This window comes from Fistularia commersonii, chromosome 14, assembly GCF_037954325.1.
Source record: "Fistularia commersonii isolate RoL2024-O1a breed Wild chromosome 14, RoL_Fcom_v1.0, whole genome shotgun sequence".
Classification (NCBI taxonomy): Eukaryota; Metazoa; Chordata; class Actinopteri; order Syngnathiformes; family Fistulariidae; genus Fistularia; species Fistularia commersonii.
The window spans coordinates 18,336,867-18,359,168 of NC_141297.1; the positions used below are offsets into that span (position 1 = coordinate 18,336,867).

General features: G+C 41.7%; 1 protein-coding gene across 4 annotated transcripts in view; it reads right to left on the reverse strand.

The window, feature by feature from the left end:
* Positions 1–21,741, reverse strand: part of dennd2da (DENN/MADD domain containing 2Da) — a 32,555-nt gene extending 10,814 nt beyond the window's left edge. Inside the window, exons 1-9 of one of the 4 annotated variants that reach the window (XM_086159149.1) lie at positions 21,510–21,741; positions 18,784–18,850; positions 18,590–18,673; positions 6,093–6,140; positions 5,877–5,972; positions 3,515–3,690; positions 1,562–1,674; positions 424–493; positions 99–176 (exon numbers count right to left, since the gene is read on the reverse strand). In XM_086159149.1, coding sequence (XP_086015275.1) covers positions 99–176; positions 424–493; positions 1,562–1,674; positions 3,515–3,690; positions 5,877–5,972; positions 6,093–6,140; positions 18,590–18,673; positions 18,784–18,850; positions 21,510–21,530 — 753 coding nt within the window. In that variant the 5' untranslated portion in view covers positions 21,531–21,741. Of the gene's footprint in view, positions 1–98; positions 177–423; positions 494–1,561; positions 1,675–3,514; positions 3,691–5,876; positions 5,973–6,092; positions 6,141–10,567; positions 10,771–18,589; positions 18,674–18,783; positions 18,851–21,509 lie in introns of those variants that run through there. The other 3 variants (XM_086159146.1, XM_086159148.1, XM_086159147.1) reach the window with 3 other exon arrangements.
* Positions 21,742–22,302: the final 561 nt, after the last annotated feature.

Below are 22,302 nucleotides of genomic sequence, written 5' to 3' on the forward strand. Positions count from 1 at the left end.
CAGACACCTCTGCTGGTATTCTGCCTATATACACAATACATATATTTTTTATGCCTTTAAATTCCTTTCATTCTGTTGTCAAATGGGAGCTGAACCACCTTAGAGAAGAGTCCAAAACACGCCAGCCTGCTGATAATGCAATATGCCTCTGGAGGGCGAGCCCCATTCCCTTGAGGCTGTGGAGAGGATAAGATGCATAGGTTACAAGGTGTCCACACACACACACACACACACACACACACACACACACACACACACACACACACACACACACACACCATACACACACACAGACACACACACACACACAGGCACACACCCATATACACACACACAGACACAGACACACACACACAGACACACAGACACACAGACACACACACACACACACACACACACACACACACACACACACACACACACAAGCAGCCTTCTGCAGTATCCATTTCTTCGGGTCCCATCAATCTCCGTCAACACAAAGGAGAACGTTTCACTGCAAAGACAGGATCAGTCAGTATTAATGTCCCAATATCAATATATGCATAAAAATAAGTATTAATGGATTGACTCACTTTCATTTTAAGATGTTTCAGATGCTATGTTTAAAAGAATCTTATAAGCAATGAACTAAAAACAATTACATAAAAACTTCAATTCTCTGATTGTTTAAAATATATGCATAAAATTTCATGCGTAGAATGATTTGCCCTGATTTAAAGTTTCCTAAATATTTTGTCCTAATTTATTACTTATTTAAGTTAGGAATAACAGCCGCATTATGAAACTGAAAAAGCATTCTGCTAATGCATTTTAATTTTCTAATTTAATATTTCTAAATGAAATTTGATTACAATAAGCTGGGGTATATTTTGAAAATTAAATCTTCATTTTCTTTTGCTTTTTAATTTGGATTAAGTCACAGAATGAACAGTCTGGCAGAACTAAAATAATAAGTAATCCAACTAGATTTTTTAATTTATTCTAAGTCAAAATATGCTGCCACATTCTAAAAATAAGTAAAAGTATTCTCTAAATGTATTTTATTTTGAATTATTATCTTTATACACATATCTTTCTTGCTTTTTTAAAATTCCAAATGGGTATCCTCATGGCTATAAAAAAAATCATGAAAATTATTGGTTATATGTCATGAAAATATACTGCTAAAAAAAATAAAGGGAACACTTGAACAACACAATGTAACTCCAAGTCAATCACACTTCTGTGAAATCATAGTGTCCACTCAGGAAGCAACACAGATTCATTTGGACTTGTTTTAAGGACATTACATCAAAGTTGGATCAGCCTGGAGTTTGTTTTTACACTTTAATTTTGAGTGTGATTCCTAATCCAGACCTCCACGGGTTGATACAATTGGTTTCCATGGATAATTTTTGTGTGATTTTGTTGTCAGCACATTCAACTGTGTAAAGAGCAAAGTATTTCATAAGGATATTTCATTCATTTAGATCTAGGATGTGTTTTTTAAGTGTTCCCTTTATTTTTTTGAGCAGTGTATATGGCAAGCCCTACATCAAGGGTAGAGTAAGAATGAGCTCACCTGTGATATTGTGTCAGAGGGGCCCAATTAATGCCCTCGGGGAAACAAAAGAGGGTGAGTGCCTTTAGTGTCCTTTCCTCCTGCTCCCTTTGAACTGAAGCCATCCCATCTTTCTAATGTATGCAGACAGATACACAAAACAAATACATCCACACAAAATAAAATATGTAAAAAAATAAAAGAAACATCAATTATCGGTAACAACATTTGCATTTTTGTCAAGGCCACACTGAGACCAAGACTTGAGTGAGGGTACTAAGACCAAGACAACACCAAGGCTTTAAGGGGCTGAGACAGTCAAGACAAAGACCATTCACATGCACACCCGCACACACACCTGCGCACACACACACGCACACGCACACACGCACACGCACACACACACACACACACACACACACACACACACACACACACACACACACACACACACACACACACACACACACACACACACACACACGCACACGCACACACACAAACTAGATGTTGTCCCACCTGCCTCACTTACACTCTGCATGGTTTGCCTGCCCTATATATTCTCTGAGGGGGAAAAAAATGACGAAAAAGTTCTACACCTCAGCCCCTCTTATGTGCCTCTGGTAAAAAGTCTGCCTCCATCCACAATAGTCACGAGAGGCTTATGAGGTACTGCATGGGTGCTTTGAGATTACTGACTGGAAGGCACTCTGTTCGCCAAAAGGTGAGGACATCGAAGGACACACGGAGTGCACTACATCAACTTCTGCGTCAACTCCATTGTCCCAGCAGAGATTGGTCATCGTTACCCAAACGATAAGCCTTGGGTAACAAGGGAAATTGAAGCCCTCTTGAATGACAAGAAGAGGGTTTTCAGGGCTGGAGACAGGGAGGAGGTGTGAACCATTATGCGACACCTAAAGCTGAAGTTCAGAGAGCCCGAGGAGGATTACAGGAGGAAGATGGAGAGAGGTCTAGAGAGGTATGAGGACCATAACAGGTTTTAGGTTGACAGGAAAGAAGTATTGAAGGCAGCAAGGAATGGGCCAATAGACTTCATCTTTTCTATAATATATTTTATTCCATGGAATGCACCCCTTACAGATCCCCCCACCATCTCACCATCACCTCCGCTCCCTACCAACGACCATCACCAACTCCACCCTCTCCCCCTTCCCCTCCTTACGGCCTTCCATCTTCCACTGAAGTTGATTCAAACCCCCCTCGTCCCCGGGCCGTGGATTAACAGAACTCCCCCACTTTCCCGTGGCTCTACACTACCCCCTCCACAATGGTAATTGCAGCTTACGATATTAGAAGGCAGGTGGGGGAACCAAACTCCCGATGGGGTCAGCCCCAGGGTGCTCAAAACCTGTGCCACCCAGCTCTGTGTACCAGTGACCAATATCACTGACATTGATTAGTCAAGATTTTCCTGCTGCACTTATGCTTTTCCAGTGGTACTTCCTGAATCTACTTAGTAAATGATTTTCAGGTAATTTTGTGATGACAATTACATTTACACTAGGCAATTGCCCGTGCTTGAGAACACACGGAAAATTATTAATGAGAATGTGACAGCAAATCCATAACAATAGTTTCAAAATGATCAAGGTCGCTCAATAAAAAACAGTAAATTCCTGACAATGGCATGTTGGAATGACCAGAGGCCACATACATCATATCATTATCATGATATTTTACTCACAATACACCATTGTCATGATATCTGTGTCACATTATCATCACACTCTGAAAAAAATTGAGAAGTATAAGCAATGGATGCATGGAGAGATATTTCAGGGTTTTCCAGAATTCATTTCTCAAATAAAGTGTGGTCAGATCCCTGGAAGAATTATTCCATTGTTAAGTGTTCTGTGTGACTCTAGTTTTTTTTTAATCTTATTTAGCATGGGTCAGCTGAAAAGAGAGACTATACATTTTCATTCCAAACCCACTTTCATTAAAACACACCTTTGGGAACTGGTAGGTGATCTGAGGTTCGTGGTTGCTCCCATCCTTTGACTTCTTGAGACTAACCACCACCAGATACTCGAAGAAGTACTGACCGCTGACTTGGCAATGCTGCCTGGATGGGTCATCTGCCCCCATAACATCCAGCATCTCTGCCGGCTCTTGGTCTTTTTCTCCTTTGCAAAAATGTGAAAGTATAAGGTTAAAAGAGAAGTCCAGGAGCAACTTTACTTTGGACATAAAGGGTTCATCTATCATATTTCAGTCCAAGAGTAGGATAAACTTCACAAAACCCAAAATAGAAGATTGCTTAAGGTATTTAATATGGTAAGACCAATAACTATAATATTAACAGTATTAAAAAGCCCTAATTAGCTAAAGAATGTATGATCTTCTCTTAAAACATGAATGAGAGGGGACATTTTTAAGTGCTTCACTTACTATTAAGCAAGAAACTACAATTAAAAACTACAATTTGGAAACTTTGTTATGAGGGCATCAACAGCTAAGACTGCTAATGTGCATGGTTGCTCATTGGAAGCACTAAATATATATAGCTATACATATATACCCTAAATAATTTACCAAATAACTTTTATGACACCTTGGTAAGCTCAAAATTATATATGACAGGCATTTTTAATGTCCATTTAACCCTATTCTCTGTATTCTCTTCTCTTGCACCAACTAATTTCATGTCCTCTTTCACCACATCCATCAATCTCATATTTGATCTTCGTCTAGGCCTCCTGCCAGGTAGGTCCAACCTCAACATCCCGCAACCTGTCTTTTCCTCAGTGCCACAGTTACCAAACCATACAAAATCACTGGTTTCACCACAGTCCTCTACATCTCTCCTTTCATACTTGCTGCCATTGTTTTATTACACATCACACCTGACACTTTTCTACACCCATTCCAACCAATGTTTCTTTGAATGTTTCTTCATTCTATTTTCCACATTCTCCATTGATGCGGACCACTGAAATTAAGCAATTAAAATTCATTATCTCTACTCGCTCTAAACTCACTATTCCACTTGGGTTCTTCAGGTTCTGTCTCACTGAAGCAAACCTTCACTCCTTTCCTTACTTTACCTCCGTATCCCCATGCTCCCTGCTCTCACTGACGACCACAATGTCATCTGTAAACCTCATAGTCCATAGAAATTCCTGTTTGTCAAAAGCACGGGCTGACAGATATTGTTAAATACGCTCTGGTCCCCTCTTGATCAACTTGATGAAGTCCGTCCTCTACCTTGAACACCTTGGTCACACCTACAACACATCTCACCACTTTCGTGCGGATACAGGGGATCTATTGTTTAAGTATCCCTGGCTGTATGGTTCATATGGTGCGTTTGAATAGCTTTGAGGGATTGTTGAATGGTTTCCTGTTCACAAGCTCTAACTGCTCCTCTCTTAGCTGCTTAAAATCTGATCTAAGCAGCCACATTATTACAGAGACTATGTGGAAAAAAAACATACATACCTCTGACCAATAGCTAATAATATAGTGATGGAAGAGATTGAACATTAGATCTATATTTTATGCAAATCAAATGAAAAACAATAGAAAATACACTTTAACATCAGGACAAGCAATATCCTTGAGTGCAAGTGTCAGGGGTACTATAGAACTAGCTCATGAAAGAGGAAACTTTCCAAACAAAAAAGTGCCTATTATGTAGTCTATTGAAATGAATATTTTCCACCTGCTTCAAAAGACATTACTGCATACATGGACATGTTAATATAAATGTAAATATGCCAAAAAGGTAACATTAATCATTTAATAAATAAATTTAAAAAAAAAAAGTTAAAATCAGTTGCCTTTTTTTTCTCATGGCTTTATCTGCCATAATCTAATAGAATCTGCCATAATAAAAAAAATGATTTGCTTAAAAAAATAGGTCCTTTAGTAGCAAGAGGAAAAAATGAAAAAGGAAACTGCATTAAAAACTCAAAATGGATAAAAGCTTAGTTTGTTGCTCTGTAATGCTCACGAGTGAGCTAATCACTCGCCTTTCATTATAACCTAACCACACTTTCTCCACACAGAAGACACAGCTTAGCCTTTTATAGCTGCTGACATAAAATATACTCTTCCCCCACCTGCCTTGAAAACCGATGTTTTAATTATTCAAAAGTTATACAATTTTCTTATTACTAAATTTCACATCAAAAAGGACGGTTCAGTTTTCATTTAAATGCTCATGAGTGGCTTAACTATATGCAGAAACTTTGGGAATGCCAGACATTAAACTTCAAACTGTATCTTTGCTGCAAAATTCTGAGAACAAGAGAAAATAATTTCTTTAAAACATAAAATGTTAATGAAATGTTGATAAAATGTTACTCACTGTCTCTTTTGCCTCTACGGAAAGATGACCACATGGCACTGATCCTCTTGAGGGCCCCTTGTTGCTCCCCTCCATCTTCACCTGATGGGATAGAGCCTGTATGGAAACAGTTGGGAAACACCAAATGCTTTTTCTAGATAATCCAGTCTTCAAAGTTCAACACGAGGATGTATCAGTTTGGATAGTAAGACCTGTAAGGTCAGATATACAACTTACCAGGTTTACAAGAAGCATCTGTAATACAGTTATGTCTGGGCTGCTCGCCTAGAACACACAGAGAAACTATCTGAGTAATTTAGGAATTACAGTATCAGAAAGTAGCAAAAATATTTTTTTTACCTATCATTAAGTTGGAAACTTAAGTCGGTTATTAATAAGTTATTTTCACCAAGATGTATATGGTTAGACACATCCATGTACACTTTTGAATCTTGATGTTCTTTTTTCTATAACTGCAGAAGTATGAAGTCAGCAGAATTTTTCCAGGACTCTCCTCTAGGGAAATGAAAGAGACAATTGCCCTGGTTTCATCTTCAGTCTGTCCCAAAGCACATGTGAGCAGGAGTTTAGCTCTGTTCCCTCTAAACTAATTCATGCCTGGCTCTAAATCCTTTGTATCCTTGAATCTTCTAGGAACTTGCAGTAGCAACCAAGAAACACTCTGTGGGGGCATATTTTCATGATGAAATACTATTTATGTGGATTATTTCAGTCGCTCTTATCATCTACCTCACTAACCACCAACAATATGTGAGGTAAAATAACTGGATTCAATTTAAGACTTTTCTTGTCGTTACACAGAGTGCAATGAAATTTAGAGATAGCAGCTCTCAGGTTCAGCGTAATCAAAAAAAGACACAAACAACCTTACAATAACAGCAGCATCAAGCAACTGTGTCTCAGACGTGGTGGTCTGCAACACATAGGCCCCACAGGGAATGGTTTTGTCCCCCTCCCGGTTCACCCTGTACACTGCAGACTTTTTTCTGACAATTGCCACATGCAGAAGTTCTTTGATAATTCTGCTGTTGGCGGATGGTGATGGCAGGGAATACAGGGAGCTGATACAGGGCTTTGTGGACTGGTGCCTGTGGAGCTACCTCCTGTTAAACACAGGAAAAAAACAGAGCTGGTGGTGGATTTCCGCAGGAACAGACATACACACCAACACTAGTGAACATATAATACATATAACATTTAATCCGGCCCACCATAGATTGGTGCAGAATTCCTACTTGATGTAAATGATTGAATGATTGAATTAATGAATGTGGGAGCTCAAACAGGAGATTATTTCAGTTTTGGAGCTACTTGAGAACACTTGAGAATATTCCGGAGATGAATGACACAGATTAGCTTTGTGATTTAGCATTTTCTGTGGACATATAGAGGAAGCTACAAGGGGAAAAACCGGTTTGTGCATCAAATGCAAGCAAACCTCTGAGACTTCAAAACCAAGCTGGTTTTATTTTCAAAGCTAATGTCAAACGAGTGTAATACTGTTAACAAATGTGTTTTATTTTATATGTATTGTATCTCGTCCCGTCGACCTGTCCCGTATGTCAAATTTTAAAAGTCAATGCGGCCCCTGAGCTAAAAGGTTCCCCCCCCCTGGATTAGATCATTCCCAAATTGTGCTTTATTAAAGCACAATAAATATGCATAAGAGACAGGAAGACCACTTGTTAGTAATGCTTTTCAATGGCTAAATTAGGAAAATATTTCAAATTTTCCCACTACTTTTAAAGGGGATTTTGTAATGTCTCTCATTTCCACAATTTTTTCACTACAGAAAAACAGGGCAACCATTATCCAAATTTTTCATGTAATCTAACTGTCTTAGGCTATGGTTTTAAAAATGTTCTTGTAATGCTAGAACAATTGTTGTCTCAAATCACCACACGTCTGTCCAATTGTGCTCCTTCAGCATGATCAACTGGTGAATAAACACTCCTGTTCAACAGCCTGAGGCTCCTGAACATGTTACAACACCCAGCTGTAACGTCTCTGAGAAAAGAAAAGCCTCAGCTCAGCCCAAGTGAAACCAACCAAAACACATCAGAAACAGAAGTAATTTACATGACTGCATTCTTAAAATCCCTCCACCTTACATTTTAAAATAAATTCAGTCCAATTACCTCCACAACAAAGTAGTTTGAAGTATTTTTTCATTTCCACAATTCCCTCACATTCCAGACCATATCAGGTGTTAGTCAGCCATGAAAGACCTCACCTGGGATTGCAGACTAACAAGTTAGATGACTCAATATTTGTATAGTCAATAGGCCAGTTTTGCATACGTTCATACTTTTATCTGCGAACATATTTTGAAGTTGTCACACAAGGTCAATGTGAAGCTCCATTCTTCAATTATCTCCCCTAAAAGGGGAGATACCATATTTTCACGACTATAGGGCGCACATAAAAGTATTAGATTTTCTTCAAATTATGCAGTGCGCCCAATAGTGCAGTGCGCCCTGTGTGTGTGTGTTGTTGTAAGGCGGACATAGTAGAGAACACCATGTGAGCGTTAAAAGGGGAAGTGTTGGCATTGATTGTATATAAAAGAACGGGTATGTGCGTTATGCAGAACATCGATGTTTTAACACCTCTGTAAGCATCACCGACAAACACATCCAGTCCAGCCACATCACCAACATGTACGAGGTGCCGCTCACTTTCGACACTTTCGAGACACACTGTGGAGATGAAGGGGACCAGCACGGTAGCAATACGCCCAACGGGGTACGAAAAGTCTTCTTAGAGACCACGGTTTCACTGAGAGTTCCACTCTCACCCGGAACTCGCCCGGAACTCCACAATGTGCAAATGGATTGTAGATGCTTGGGCCAACGTGTCTGCCAGCACTGTTGTTGGGAGCTTTTGCAAAAACCGGCATCATTTCCGAGGAGCTGCTCGGCACGGAAAGGGACTCTGACAGTGAAGAAAGTGAACCTGGCATGTTTGATGGAGATTAAGCACAGCTGTTCAAATAAGAAACAGAGGATGAGGACTTCGATGGGTTCGATTGATCACGATTACCAGTAGAAAAATGTGAATACCAAACTCAGTTTAGCTCCCGCTCTATTTTTAAATACGCACACTTGTATGCTTGTGTGTGTGTGTTGTTGTTGTTGTTGTAAGGCGGACGTAATAGAGGACACCATGAGAACGTTACAGGGGGATTTCTGGGCATGGATTGTATATAAAATGCGTGCCCTATAATCAGGTGCGCCTTATGTGTGTGTTAAATACAATAATGACACACATAACTGAGACTGCGCCTTTTAGTACGGTTCGCGTAATGGTCGTGAAAATAGGGTACATATACATATTTCTCTTCGTTACATAATTACCAGTGTTTTGGACAAATATATCGAATGACAGTGGTGGGCCGTCAGGGCCTGCGAGACCTTCTCAGCTGGCTCCGAGCTACACTGCAAATGTTATTGCCGAGCGCTTGGAGCTGAAGCGCATGGATAATCGGTATGACAGAATAATTTAACTCTTTTTGAGGAAAGAAAGGAGGATGGATCTGTCTACAAGTGATCAGAATTTTGGGTGAGTAAAATGCTGCTATATTCTTAAATAATACTGCAAGTTTAGGAGGTTATTATTGGTGCATCTTATGTGTAGCAGCTGTTTGCTATAAAGGCATTTATTGTGGCTACTGTCGGTTTTTGTGGCTCCCGCCACGGGACCGGACTTTGTCGTCCAGGTGTGTTAAGATTTCATTCAGGGAAAACGTCATTATGGTCAGGAACTGATCAAGCAAGAATGGGTTAATCAATGTCAAGAAATACACTTACGAGATATTTCGGGCCAGAATGAATGTCACCCCGAGAGGATCGTTCACCCTCTCTGGACACCCGCTGAGACTCGTCCACCGGATGTGCAGGTGAGGAGGTTCTGGCCCCGAGCCGAGGAGGCGCGGTCATTTTACACCATCGCCTCAACGGTCGGGTTTACTTCCTAATAAGGACTTGTTTTACACACTCTTGGAATTTGGCACTTGGGGTGCCGGGCTGTGCCCCTGGCAAAGCCACACGATGCGCGATCGATCACGCGCGGGGGGTGTCAGTGGGAGAGTACAGAGTTGGGCATCCCTTTGTCGTCACGTGATGCGCTCCCGCGAGTGCATTTTAACACTACGAGTTATCTATCTGCGATGCACCCCTCTTTATACTAAATTTCAGTATAATAAGATGTTTTGATAGCCATAAGCTAAGTGTTGGGAGGTGGATTAATTCGGAGCACTACTGAAGGCCTATATGTAAAATGCACGGCACGCCACTGTCGAATAATAAATTGAAACAATGTTTTCGATTTGTCTTTGTTTCTAGCGCTCGCCTTTCTTTCATGTGAAAGCACAAAGGTCCTTCTAACACAGGCAACAGTCTTCGTTTTACGAAACGTTCCCACAATTTTGAGTCCCACTGCATGATGGTGTAAGTAGTAACTAGATGTTTGTTTTTTGTTTTTTCCCCTCAAAGTGCCACGGCTGTCAGTAGAGCAGAGGCCCGTCACAGGCTAAACACTGAAGATGCGAAAAATCAAACGTAGTGAGTTCTGGTTCGTTGAACCACCTGCCGCAAACCGTCAACGGAAAATTAAACTCGTTTTGGGCGATTACGACAGTTTTTAACTCGTTCAGGTTCCGCATGTGGAGGTGACGGTTTGCGCACACTCACTCCATCGATTCCTCGGGTCCGTCACGCGGAGAACTTTTCCTCTCCTCTTCACCGCCTCACTCATCGCCATTCGAATAGTGCCCCTCAACAACAAAATGACAACAGCTAAGCTCCGTCGTTTTCATCCTCCGAACAACGACCGGCCCGGCTGCTTCTTGTTACGCACACATACATGTCCGCGGTCGTAGGGTACGCGCATTAGCGGGAGCGCGCCTCCGTTCAGTCATTTGGCCATCCCATGAAATTTCCGCGGTGAGTGTTTGGGTAAACTTTTTGCTCGACTTTACTTACATTGATAACAGTTGGCTAGTTTTTTTTTTCGGTTTTGTGTCTACTGTTAACTTTCTGTGGTTATTAAGGAAATATTTTTCACCCTAATTTTCTGGCAAATTACAGAATATCTGGTTTAACTGACAAGTAAGTTTCTTACCATTTGGGATAATATTTTTCTTCTGATTCCATGTGATTTGTTTGTCTTTTGATTCTCAGTGAATAAAATTAATTAACGCAATTAAATTACATTATTCCATCAACAATACCATGGCAGACACAGAATTAAATGATTTCTATAAAAAACTAAGCAATACTCTACGCTGATTGTCTGAGGAGACATGACTGTACAGATTCAGAGGATACACCAGCCAGAATATCAAGTATTACAATAGACACTCTCCAATTTATTTTATTTAGCAATACAGTCTGGCCATTGGTAACATCTTCCAAAAACAAAATAATCAACCTTGGGTTCATATTTCCCAAATGAAGCCTCAACCAGATCAACTTCTATTTGTTATATAAATGTTGGTGAAACAACAGTTATGACTGCCACTCACATTCAACTGTCAGCCTACTAGGTAGCGACCACAGAATACAATCAGCAAAATATAACCGTAAAGTTGAGCTTATGCTGACCTAATACAATCAAAGTTCAAAGAAATTTTTCTGGTGCTCTGTGCGAGTTGACCATGACCTTGCTAAAAGACCTGACTAAAGGATCCATTAATGTTTTAACTCACTGCCACCCCCTCCTTTTCTTAACGGCTTTTCCCTTCAGGGGTCACCACAGCGAATCAACCTTCTCCATCTAGCCCTAATCTCTGTATCCTCCTCTCTCACTACATCCATATATCTTCTCTTTGGTCTTCCTCTTGACCTCCTACCTGGCAACTCCAATTCCAGCATCCGTCTACCAATATATACATTATCCCTCCTTTGTACATGACCGAACCATCTCAGTCTGGCTTTTCTGACTTTCTCTCCAAACCTCAAATATTTTTTGTTCCTCTGATAGACTCATTCCTGATCCTCTCCATCCGAGTCACTCACAAAGAGAACCTTAGCCTCTTCATCTCTGCGACCTGTGGCTGTGCCTCCTGTTTTATGTCATTGTTAATGTCTCTAGTCCATACAGCATTGCTGGTCTCAGCACTGTCTTGTATACCTTTCCTTTCATTCTGGCTGATAGTCTTCTATCGCATAGTACCCCTGACACTTTTCTACACCCATTCCAACCTGCTTGAACTTGTGTCTTTACCTTTTTCCACACTCTCCATTGCTCTGGACTGTTGACCCTAAGTACTTGAATTCCTCCAGCTTCTTGATCTCCACTACCCTCACCATTCCACACGGGTTCCACTCATTCGCACATACATATTCTGTCTTGTTGCAACTCACCTTCATTCCTCTCCTTTCAAGGGCATACCACACCTTTCTATATTTTCCTCAACCTGTTCACTGCTCTCACTACAAATCACAAAGTCATCTTCAAACATCATGGTCCATGGAGATTCCTGTGTAACCTCATCTGTCAGCCTGTCCATCACCACTCCAAACAAGAAGGGGATCAAAGCTGATCCCTGATGGCTCATCAACTTTATCCTTCTATAGTTGCTGCAATTCTGCGCATGGCCCCTATTCTTAAAAATGGGCACCATCACTGTTCTTCTCCAGTCCTCAGGCATTTTTTCACTCTCAAAGATACTGCTGAATAATCTATCCAGAAACTCTACTGCTGCCTTTCCTAGACACTTCAATTTCTCCACAGGTATATCAGCAGGACCAACTGCATTCATCCTGTTTAATGCCATCCTCACTTCACTTTTACTAATCTCTGCTACTTTGTGGTCTACAATAGTCACCTCTTCTACCCTTACCTCTCTTATATTTTCCTCATTCATCAGCTCTTCAAAGTACTCTTTCCATCTTTCCATCACTCTTCTAATGTCTGTCAATACATTTCCCTCTCTGCCCTTTATCACCCGGACCTGCTGTATATCCTTTCCAACTCTATCTCTGCTTCACCAACCTGTAGAGATCATTCTCTCCCTCTTTACTGTCCAACTGAGCATATAAGTCATCGTACGCCCTTTGTTTTGTCTTTACTACCGCTGTCTTTACCTTACGCTGTATCTCCCTGTACTCCTGTCTGTTCTCTTCAGTCCCCTCAGTATCCCACTTCTTTTCCAACTGCTTTCTCTGTATATACTCCTATACTTCCTCATTCAACCACCAAGTCTCCTTATCTACTTTCCTTCCAGACAATACACCTAATACTCTCCTACCTGTCTCCCTGATCACATTAACTGTAGTTGTCCAATCATCTTGAAGCTCTCCCTGACCACCCAGAGCCTTTCTCACCTCCTCCCTGAAACCCATGGGGCACTCCCTTTTCAGCTTCCACCACTTTGTCCTCTGCTCTGCCTTTGTCCTCTTCATCTTCCTTGTCACCAGAATCATCCCACAAACCACCATCCTATGCTGTCTGGCTACACTGTCACCTACCGGTACTTTGTAGTCACTGATCTGTTTCAGGTTACCTTGTCTATACAAGGTGTAGTCTACCTGTGTGCATCTACCTCTGCTCTCATTAGTTACACTATATGCCTGTCTTTTCTGGAAGAAAGTGTTCACTTCAGCCTTTTACATCATTGTTCTAAATTCTACCACCATCTGTCCCTCTGCATTCCTATCCTGGATACCAAATCTGACCATCACTCCTTCATCACCTGCACCAACATTGCCATAGAAGTCTACACTAATTACCACTCTTTCATCTCTGGGGATAGTCTGCATCACTTCATCTAACTCATTCCCAAACTTCTTCTCCTCTAAGTCACATCCCACCCTTGGGGCATAGCCACTAATAACATTGAGCATCACACCTCCAATTTCCAATTTCAGACTTATAACTCTATCTGACATTCATTTTAACCTCCAGAACATTCCTAACAAACTCCTCTTTCGAAATAACTCCAACTCCATTTCTCCTCCTGTCAGGTACTATGATAGTTCAACTTAGAACCTGCTCCTAAGCTTCTAGGCTTACTACCTTTCTTCCTGGTCTCCTGGACACACAGTATATCCACTTTCCTTTTCTGCATCATGTCAACCAACTCTCTACCTTTTCCTGTCATAGTCCCAATATTCAGAGAGTTGGTCGACATGATGCAGAGAAGGAAGGTGGATATACTGTGTATCCAGGAGACCAGGTGGAAAGGTAGTAAGGCAAGAAGCTTAGGAGTAGGCTTTAAGTTGTACTATTATGGTACTGACGAGAAGAGAAATGGAGTAGGAGTTATGTTGAAGGAGGAGTTTGTTAGGAACATCCTAGAGGTGAAAAGAATGTCAGATAGACTTATGAGTCTGAAATTGGAAATTGAAGGTGTGATGCTCAATGTTGTTAGTGGCTATGCCCCGCAGGTGGGATGTGAATCTGAAGAGAAGGAGAAGTTCTGGAATGAGTTGGATGAAGTGATGCAGAATATTCCCAGAAATGAGAGAGTGGTAATTGGTGCAGACTTCAATGGACATGTTGGTGAAGGCAATAGAGGGGATGAAGAAGTGATGGGCAGATTTGGTATCCAGGATAGGAATGCAGAGGGACAGATGGTGGTAGATTTTGCAAAAAGGATGGAAATGGCTGTAGTGAACACCTTTTTCCAGAAAAAACAGGAACATAGGGTAACTTATAAGAGCAGAGGGAGGAGCACGCAGGTAGACTACATCTTGTATAGACGAGGTAACCTGAAAGAGATCAGAGACTGCAAAGTAGTTAAAGGTGAGAGTGTAGCCAGACAGCATAGGATGGTGGTTTGTAGGATGACTCTGGTGACAAGGAAGATGAAGAGGACAAAGGCAGAGCAGAGGACAAAGTGGTGGAAGCTGAAAAGGGAGGAGTGCACCATGGGTTTCAGGGAGGAGTCGAGAAAGGGTCTGGGTGGTCAGGGTGAGCTTCCAGATAATTGGACAACTACAGCTAGTGTTATCAGGGAGACAGGTAGAAGAGTACTTGGTTTGTCATCTGGAAGGAAAGTAGATAAGGAGACTTGGTGGTGGAATGAGGAAGTATAGGAGTATATACAGAGAAAGCGGTTCGCGAAGAAGAAGTGGGATACTGAGAGGACTGAAGAGAACAGACAGGAGTTCAGGGAGATGCGGCGAAAGGTAAAGATAGAGGTAGCAAAGGCAAAACAAAGGGCGTACGATGACTCTTATACTCGGTTGGATATTAAGGAGGGTGAGAATGATCTATATAGGTTGGCGAAACAGAGAGATAAAATTGGAAAGGATGCACAGCAGGTCCAGGTGATTAAGGACAGAGAGGGAAATGTATTGACAAATGCTAGAAGAGTGTCGTAAAGATGGAAAGAGTACTTTGAAGAGCTGATGAATGGGGAAATGAAAGAGAGGCAAGGGTAGAAGAGGGGACTATTGTAGACCACAAAGTATCACAAATTAGTAAAAGTGAGGTGAGGAAGGCATTGAAGCAGATGAAGAGTGGAAAAGCAGTTGGTCCTAATGATATACCTGTGGAGGTGTGGAAGTGTCTAGGAGAGGCAGCGGTAGATTATCTGACTAGATTATTCAACAGGATGTGAGAGAGTGAGGAGATGCCTGGTGACTGGAGACAAAGTGTGATGGTGCCTATTTATAAGAATAAAGGGGATGTGCAGAAATGTGGCAACTATAGAGGGATAAAGTTGATGAGCCATACAATGAAGTTATGGGAAAGAGTAGTGGAAACTGGACTGAGAGCAGAAGTCAGCATTTGTGAACAGCAGTATGGCTTCATGCCTAGGAAGAGTACTACAGATGCAGTATTTGCGTTGAGAATGCTAATAGAAAAGTACAGAGAAGGCTAGAGGGAGCTGCATTGTGTTTTTGTAGACCTACAAAAAGCATATGACAGGGTGCCAAGAGAGGAGCTCTGGTATTGTATGAGGAAGTCTGGAGTGGCAGAGAAGTATGTTAGACTGGTGCAGGACATGTATGCTAGCTGTGAGACACTGGTATGGTGTGCTGTAGGGGTAACAGAGAAGTTCAAGGTGGAGGTGGGACTCCATCAGGGATCAGCTCTGAGCCCCTTCTTGTTCACAATGGTGGATAGGCTGACAGATGAGGTTAGACAGGAATCCCCATGGACCATGATGTATGCGGATGACATTGTGATCTGTAGTGAGAGCAGACAACAGGTAGAGGAAAATCTAGAGAGGTGGAGGTATGCTCTGGAAAGGAGAGGAATGAAAGTTAGTCGCGGCAAGACAGAATATATGTGTATGAATGAGAGGAACTCGGGTGGATTGGTGAGGCTACAGGGAGTGGAGATCAAGAAGCTGGAGGATTTCAGGTACTTGCGGTCAACAGTCCAGAGCAACGGAGAGTGTGGAAAAGAGGTGAAGAGACGGATCCAAGCATGTTGGAATGGGTGGAAAAAAGTGTCAGGGGTACTATGTGATAGAAGACTATCGGCCAGAATGAAAGGAAAGGTGTACAAGACAGTGGTGAGACCAGCGATGCTGTATGGCCTAGAAGCTGTTACAATGACAAAAAGACAGGAGGCAGAACTGGAGGTAGCAGAGATGAAGATGTTGAGGGTCTCTTTGGGACTGACTCGGATGGATAGGATCAGGAATGAGGCTATCAGGGGAACAGCACATGTTAGATGTTTTGGAGAGAAGGTCAGAGAAGCCAGACTGAGATGGTTCGGTCATGTACAGAGGAGGGATAGAGAATATGTTGGTAGACGGATGCTGGAATTGGAGCTGCCAGGCAAGAGGTCTCAAGGAAGACCAAAGAGAAGATTTATGGATGTAGTGACAGAGGATATGAAGGTATTTGGCGTGAGAGAGGAGGATACAGAGAATAAGGTTAGATGGAGAAAGTTGACTCGCTGTGGCGACCCCTGACGGGAAAAGCTGAAAGAAGAAGAAGAAGAAGATCAAGAAGATCAAGAAGATCAAGAAGATCCTGTAGGTCATCAGTACCAGTGGTGGTCACTGTTAAGTCGGGCCTTAACCAATCAGGTATAAGATTGATAAGTTTGATTCACATGTTTGGTTTTGGCAAAAGTTTTACAACGGATGGCCTTCATGACGCAACCCTCTGCATTTATCCGGGCTTTGGAGCGGCTCAAGGAGACACTGGCCCGTGCCCCCCGAAGGCTGGCTCAGGGAGACACTGGCCCACTGCATTGTTTTATCTCACTGTCACCAAACTGCTGAAATCATGTAAACTTTGTGTCTTGCTAATGAAGGAGGGAAGGAACTTCCACCCCTCAAATCTAGACCTTTAACTAAGTCTGTGAACAAGACATAGTGCCTATTAGCAGCAACTGAAAAGCAAAAGTAGAAGACATCCAAACTGTCCAAGCTGTCTCGCATGCTTCAATAACAGCTGTGAAAATGAAAGAATTTCCAACACCCTGCGTTCCTTTGAGAATCCCGCAACAGCAGCCACTGCCAAGAACACCTGGAATCTTGTTAAGGAGCTATCAGGAAAACACTATGGAAGTATTATCTTTATTGAGGGGGATGATAGACTGAAAACCTGGGAATCTTTCCTTCAAGAATCCTCTCAATTCCTTGCCTTCTGCTGTTGTGGAAATTTTCCCTCTTGACATTAGTAAGTAAAGAGACCAGAAAATCACTCTGCATGTGTGTGTGTGTTTTATTCTTGCAAGAAGGGAGGACTGCAGCAGAGTGTTCAAGGCTGTCTGCAGAGTATTCTAAAAGACAAGATGTAACAGTAGGGTATAGATAATCGCGTCTGTTTGCACCGGCAGGGATCAGTTGATCCTAACAAGAGGGAAACATTTCCAATTTTGGATTTGGGATGGGTAAATGAGTCCTTGATCAGAGAGTGCAGGTACAATACAACCAAGGCTTCTCTTGGTAATATAGAGATACATGTAAATTTCCATTACACTGCTGAAGCTAATTTCCAAATAGATAAGCTCTTCCATTACTTTTCCTCTATAAAGAGGGGATTTCGATGTGAATGATGATTGGAAAAGTGTCAAGGGGACATTCAACAACGACCAAGAAAATTGATCTAAGGAAGCCCGATAATTACAGAGTGAATGTATTTTGTGCAAGTAGTGCAAAAAGTATCTTAAAGGATCTACAATATCTTACTTTTAAATCAAAATCGTCTAGTGATTAATTGAGTATTGCTCAAGATCTCCAAGTTTGAGTAAATGGAAAATAGTCTCCACTTTTACAGTGATTTCATTACCTTGTGGTTCTTAAAGACCTTGACGCTGGATTTCACATTCACTCATTCACATGCACTCAGATGCTGATGGTGGCAGAGCTGCAGTGCAACCTAGTCTAACAAGTGAGACACAACAGTGTAAAGCAAGTATGTCAAAGCACTTGTGATTTAGTTTTAGTATTACCATCAGTTTCACATGGGCTTGATTCCTTTATTTCCCTTTTTTATTAGAATTCATATTATTTCTTTGTATTTTAAGCATTCCCTGTATAAAATGTGCAATAAAAATAAATTTTGATGAAATATTATTGTTCTTGGTTTGAAAAACAAGAATAATTATTTCTGGAGAGGTTACTCCATCAATCAGCATCCAACATTTTGAGTCAGGGTCTTGTGGGCTTGAGGACTATGCAGTGATGGGGAGCATTCTTCAAAAGAGACGAATGTCTACAAGACATGAAAAGTCAATCTGACTTAACTAAAATACTGATATTTTTAGATAACAGGAATGATTCAATTGTAAATGTTCACCTTTTTGTGTCAATGGTCGGGCTGATGAAAAAGACAGGCGTCCTCTTCGTATGAAACACTCCTCTTCATTTCTTTTTTGCCCTTCTGCAGATCAGGAAATTAAAAGACTCAAGCTGTTGAAAGTGGTAACATACGGTATTTGGTGATAGTCAAGAAATTTTATGGAAACACAACCACGTTGGTGCATCACTAACTTTTCATTCGCAGAGATGAGAAACTGAAGCTTCTCCTTGAGTTTTGAGATAGTTGTTGGTCCACTTTCTAAAAGGCAAAAGACAAAAGAGAACATCAGCTTAATACCAGTTATCCAAATGCATTGGGAATTATATCAATCAGTGGGTAATTCAAAATATCTTCTTCTTTTGACTTTTCCCTTCAGGGGTTGCCACAGCAAGTCAACTTTCTCCATCTAACCCTATTCTCCGTATCCTCCTCTCTCACGCCAAATACCTTCATATCCTCTCTCACTACGTCCATAAATCTTCTCTTTGGTCTTCCTTGAGACCTCTTGCCTGGCAGCTCCAATTCCAGCATCCGTCTACCAATATATTCTCTATGCCTCCTCAGTCCATGACCGAACCATCTCAGTCTGGCTTCTCTGACCTTCTCTCCAAAACATCTAACATGTGCTGTTCCCCTGATAGCCTCATTCCTGATCCTATCCATCCGAGTCAGTCCCAAAGAGAACCTCAACATCTTCATCTCTGCTACCTCCAGTTCTGCCTCCTGTCTTTTTGTCATTGTAACAGTTTCTAGTCCATACATCATCGCTGGTCTCACCACTGTCTTGTTCACCGTTCCTTTTATTCTGCCTGATAGTCTTCTATCGCATAGTACCCCTGACATTTTTCTCCACCCATTCCAACCTGCTTGAACTTGTTTCTTCACCTCTTTTCCACACTCTCCATTGCTCTGGACTGTTGACCCTAAGTACTTGAAATCTTATCATCAGGACCAACTGCCTTGGGTAACTGAGTTAAAACATCAAGCAGTGACCAAGGATGCTGTTTTAGCTCTCCAAGGATGCTATGAGTACACAGACTTGTATATCCTTTTAACACCCTCTGATAACATCAATGAGCAAGTCGACACCATCTCCTCATATGTCTCGTTCTATGTGGGTAGTATAATTCCTCCCAAAATGGTCACAATCTACCCCACCGGTAAACCATAGATTAATGAGGAGCTCAAGGAAATCCCCAATGAAAAGAAAAGGGTGTTTGTCACTGGTTCTGATGTGGAAAAGGTGAAGTCAACAAAGAAATGAAACGCTCCACTAACGCGGCCAAGCAGAAATAAAAACACATAGCGGTCTTCCTGACAAGGCCTTAAAAACATGGCTGCACCAGTCCACCTGTTGATCTCTCGCTGCATCCTTCCCTCACTCTTTAACAAGACCCTGAGATACTTGAACTCCTCCACTTGGGGCAAGAGCTGGAGATCAGGGGCTGATGAAGCCAACAGAATCATATCATCTGCAAAAGGAAGAGACTCGATCTTGTAGCCACCAAATCAGATCCCAATGCGGACCAAACTCTGACGCTGGTCATGTAGAGACAGAACAGCCGTATAATGGGTTTCGCTACCCCATATTCCGGGAGCACCACCCACAGGATTGCCTATGGGACACGGGTGGTGAACCAGAATCTCCACAAAGCCCACCAGAAGCCATTCTCCATGGTCTCCTCGAACTCTTCCCACGCTCGAGTCACTCCTTCTTCAGTTTGGTGGTATCCCTCACCACTGGGGTCCACCAGCGGGTTCGAGGGTTGCTGCCTTACGGCCGCAGCTCCAGTCTGCCTCCTCAACAATGAAACTCGCAACATGGCCCATTCAGACTCAATGTCCCCCACCTCCCGCAGAACATGGTTGTTGCTCTGCTAAAGGTGGGCATTAAAATTCCTTCTGACAGGGGACAGTTATTCCCAGCAGAGCCTCAAGTTATGTTTGGGTCTGCCTGGTCTGACCAGCATCCTCCCCCACTATCGAAGCCAGCTCACTACCAGGTGGTGATCAGTTGACAGCTCCGCCCCTTTATTAACTTGTGTGTCCTGGACATGTGTCTGGAAGTGCAATGACAAACACGACTACAAGGTCAATCAAAGAACTGGCTGCGTTGGTGCCGTGTATACATATGGACACCTTTATGCCTGAAGATGGTGTTTGTTATGGACAATCCTTAATGAGTGCAGAAGTCCAAAGACGAAACACCATTTGGGATCAGATCTGGACGTGAATTAATTTAATGTATTTATATTAATGTATCATTTGTCTTTCTTTAACTTTTAAGAACTCTGCAATTCATTTTATGTGTTTTCATTTTTATTTTTTCTCTTTCAATATATCAGTATAATTCATTATCTGTATCACTTGTTCTACATACAGGGTCTTTGGCTTGAGACAATCCCTGGAGTGACTCAGCAAAAGGTGAATTGCACTTTGGACCCTGCACTGTATAATGTAGATCAAAGGGAGCGAAAATGTAGACCAACAACCATTCACTTTCTCATTTAGTCCTACAGACAATTTAGTCTTCAAACAACCTACTGAATACTTTTGAACCGATAGAGAAAATCCCCCCAAAACACACACAGGCACCGGAAGAGTATGCACAATACACATAGAAAAGTTTTAGTCAGCAAGTGAAAACACAACAGGAACTATTTTGCTTTTGGGTAGAAGTAATACACCACAGAAGGCTGCATATAAATTGTTTAAATTAATACTGTTCTCTTGTCTTTCACCTGATTTCTCTTGTAAAGTGATTCTCAAAGAAAATTTCATGTTATCTTGTTTGTTAGTTTTCTCGTCTAGTTTCAGTATTGTAATGTTGCAACGTTTGATGATCGTTATTAGTTTATTACAATGATCACAGCTGAAGCATATGTCTGACCACAAGTTTGAGACGAAACACACTCACCTCTTGAGCACTTTGTGCCATCTTGTCAATTTTGTCTGCCTCAAAAAAGTCCCTCTCTAACTGAATCAAGGCTCATAAGCTTCAAATAAACTTAAGCGTACTTCATTATTGACAAATATGAGCTGAGAATCTGTGTGCCTGTCCCTGAAAAATATTGGCAGAAAGTGCCTGTGACTGAGGAAGTAGTTTGATCAACGATTTCCTCTTTCAATGTAAAACTAGAAAACTAAAACCAAAGCATAGTGATGCAACTCCAGGTTGTGGGCGGGTATAAGTGTGTGTGTGTGTGTGTGTGTGTGTGTGTGTGTGTGTGTGTGTGTGGTGTGTGTATGTGTTTGTGTGTGTGTGTGTGTGTGTGTGTGTGGTGTGTGTTTGTGTGTGTATGTGTGTGTGTGTGTGTGTGTGTGTGTGTGTGTGTGTGTGTGTGTGTGTGTGTGTGTGTGTGTGGTAGTCTATATAGTGGCTGAACCTGTTTATTTTAATTGTAAACCAGTTAGCCTACTAAGTGGAAATCGGTTAACACATGGTAAATTGTTATTACAAACACAGACATCCCAGGTCTCCTGGAAGTTCCGGGAGTCTCTCACATATTGGTAGTGGCTTACTGATGCGACTTGGATAAAATATCTCGGACTCTAGACAGCAAAAGCGTGCACGTGAGACATTAACTCCTGCATTGTGCATCTAATATGCATCTTACAATGCGCGCATACGATTGAGTGAACAAGACAGAATGAGAGAGTAGGCGTGCATGTGGAATTGTGCGTGTGTGCCTGTTGAAAGCGCGTGCTAG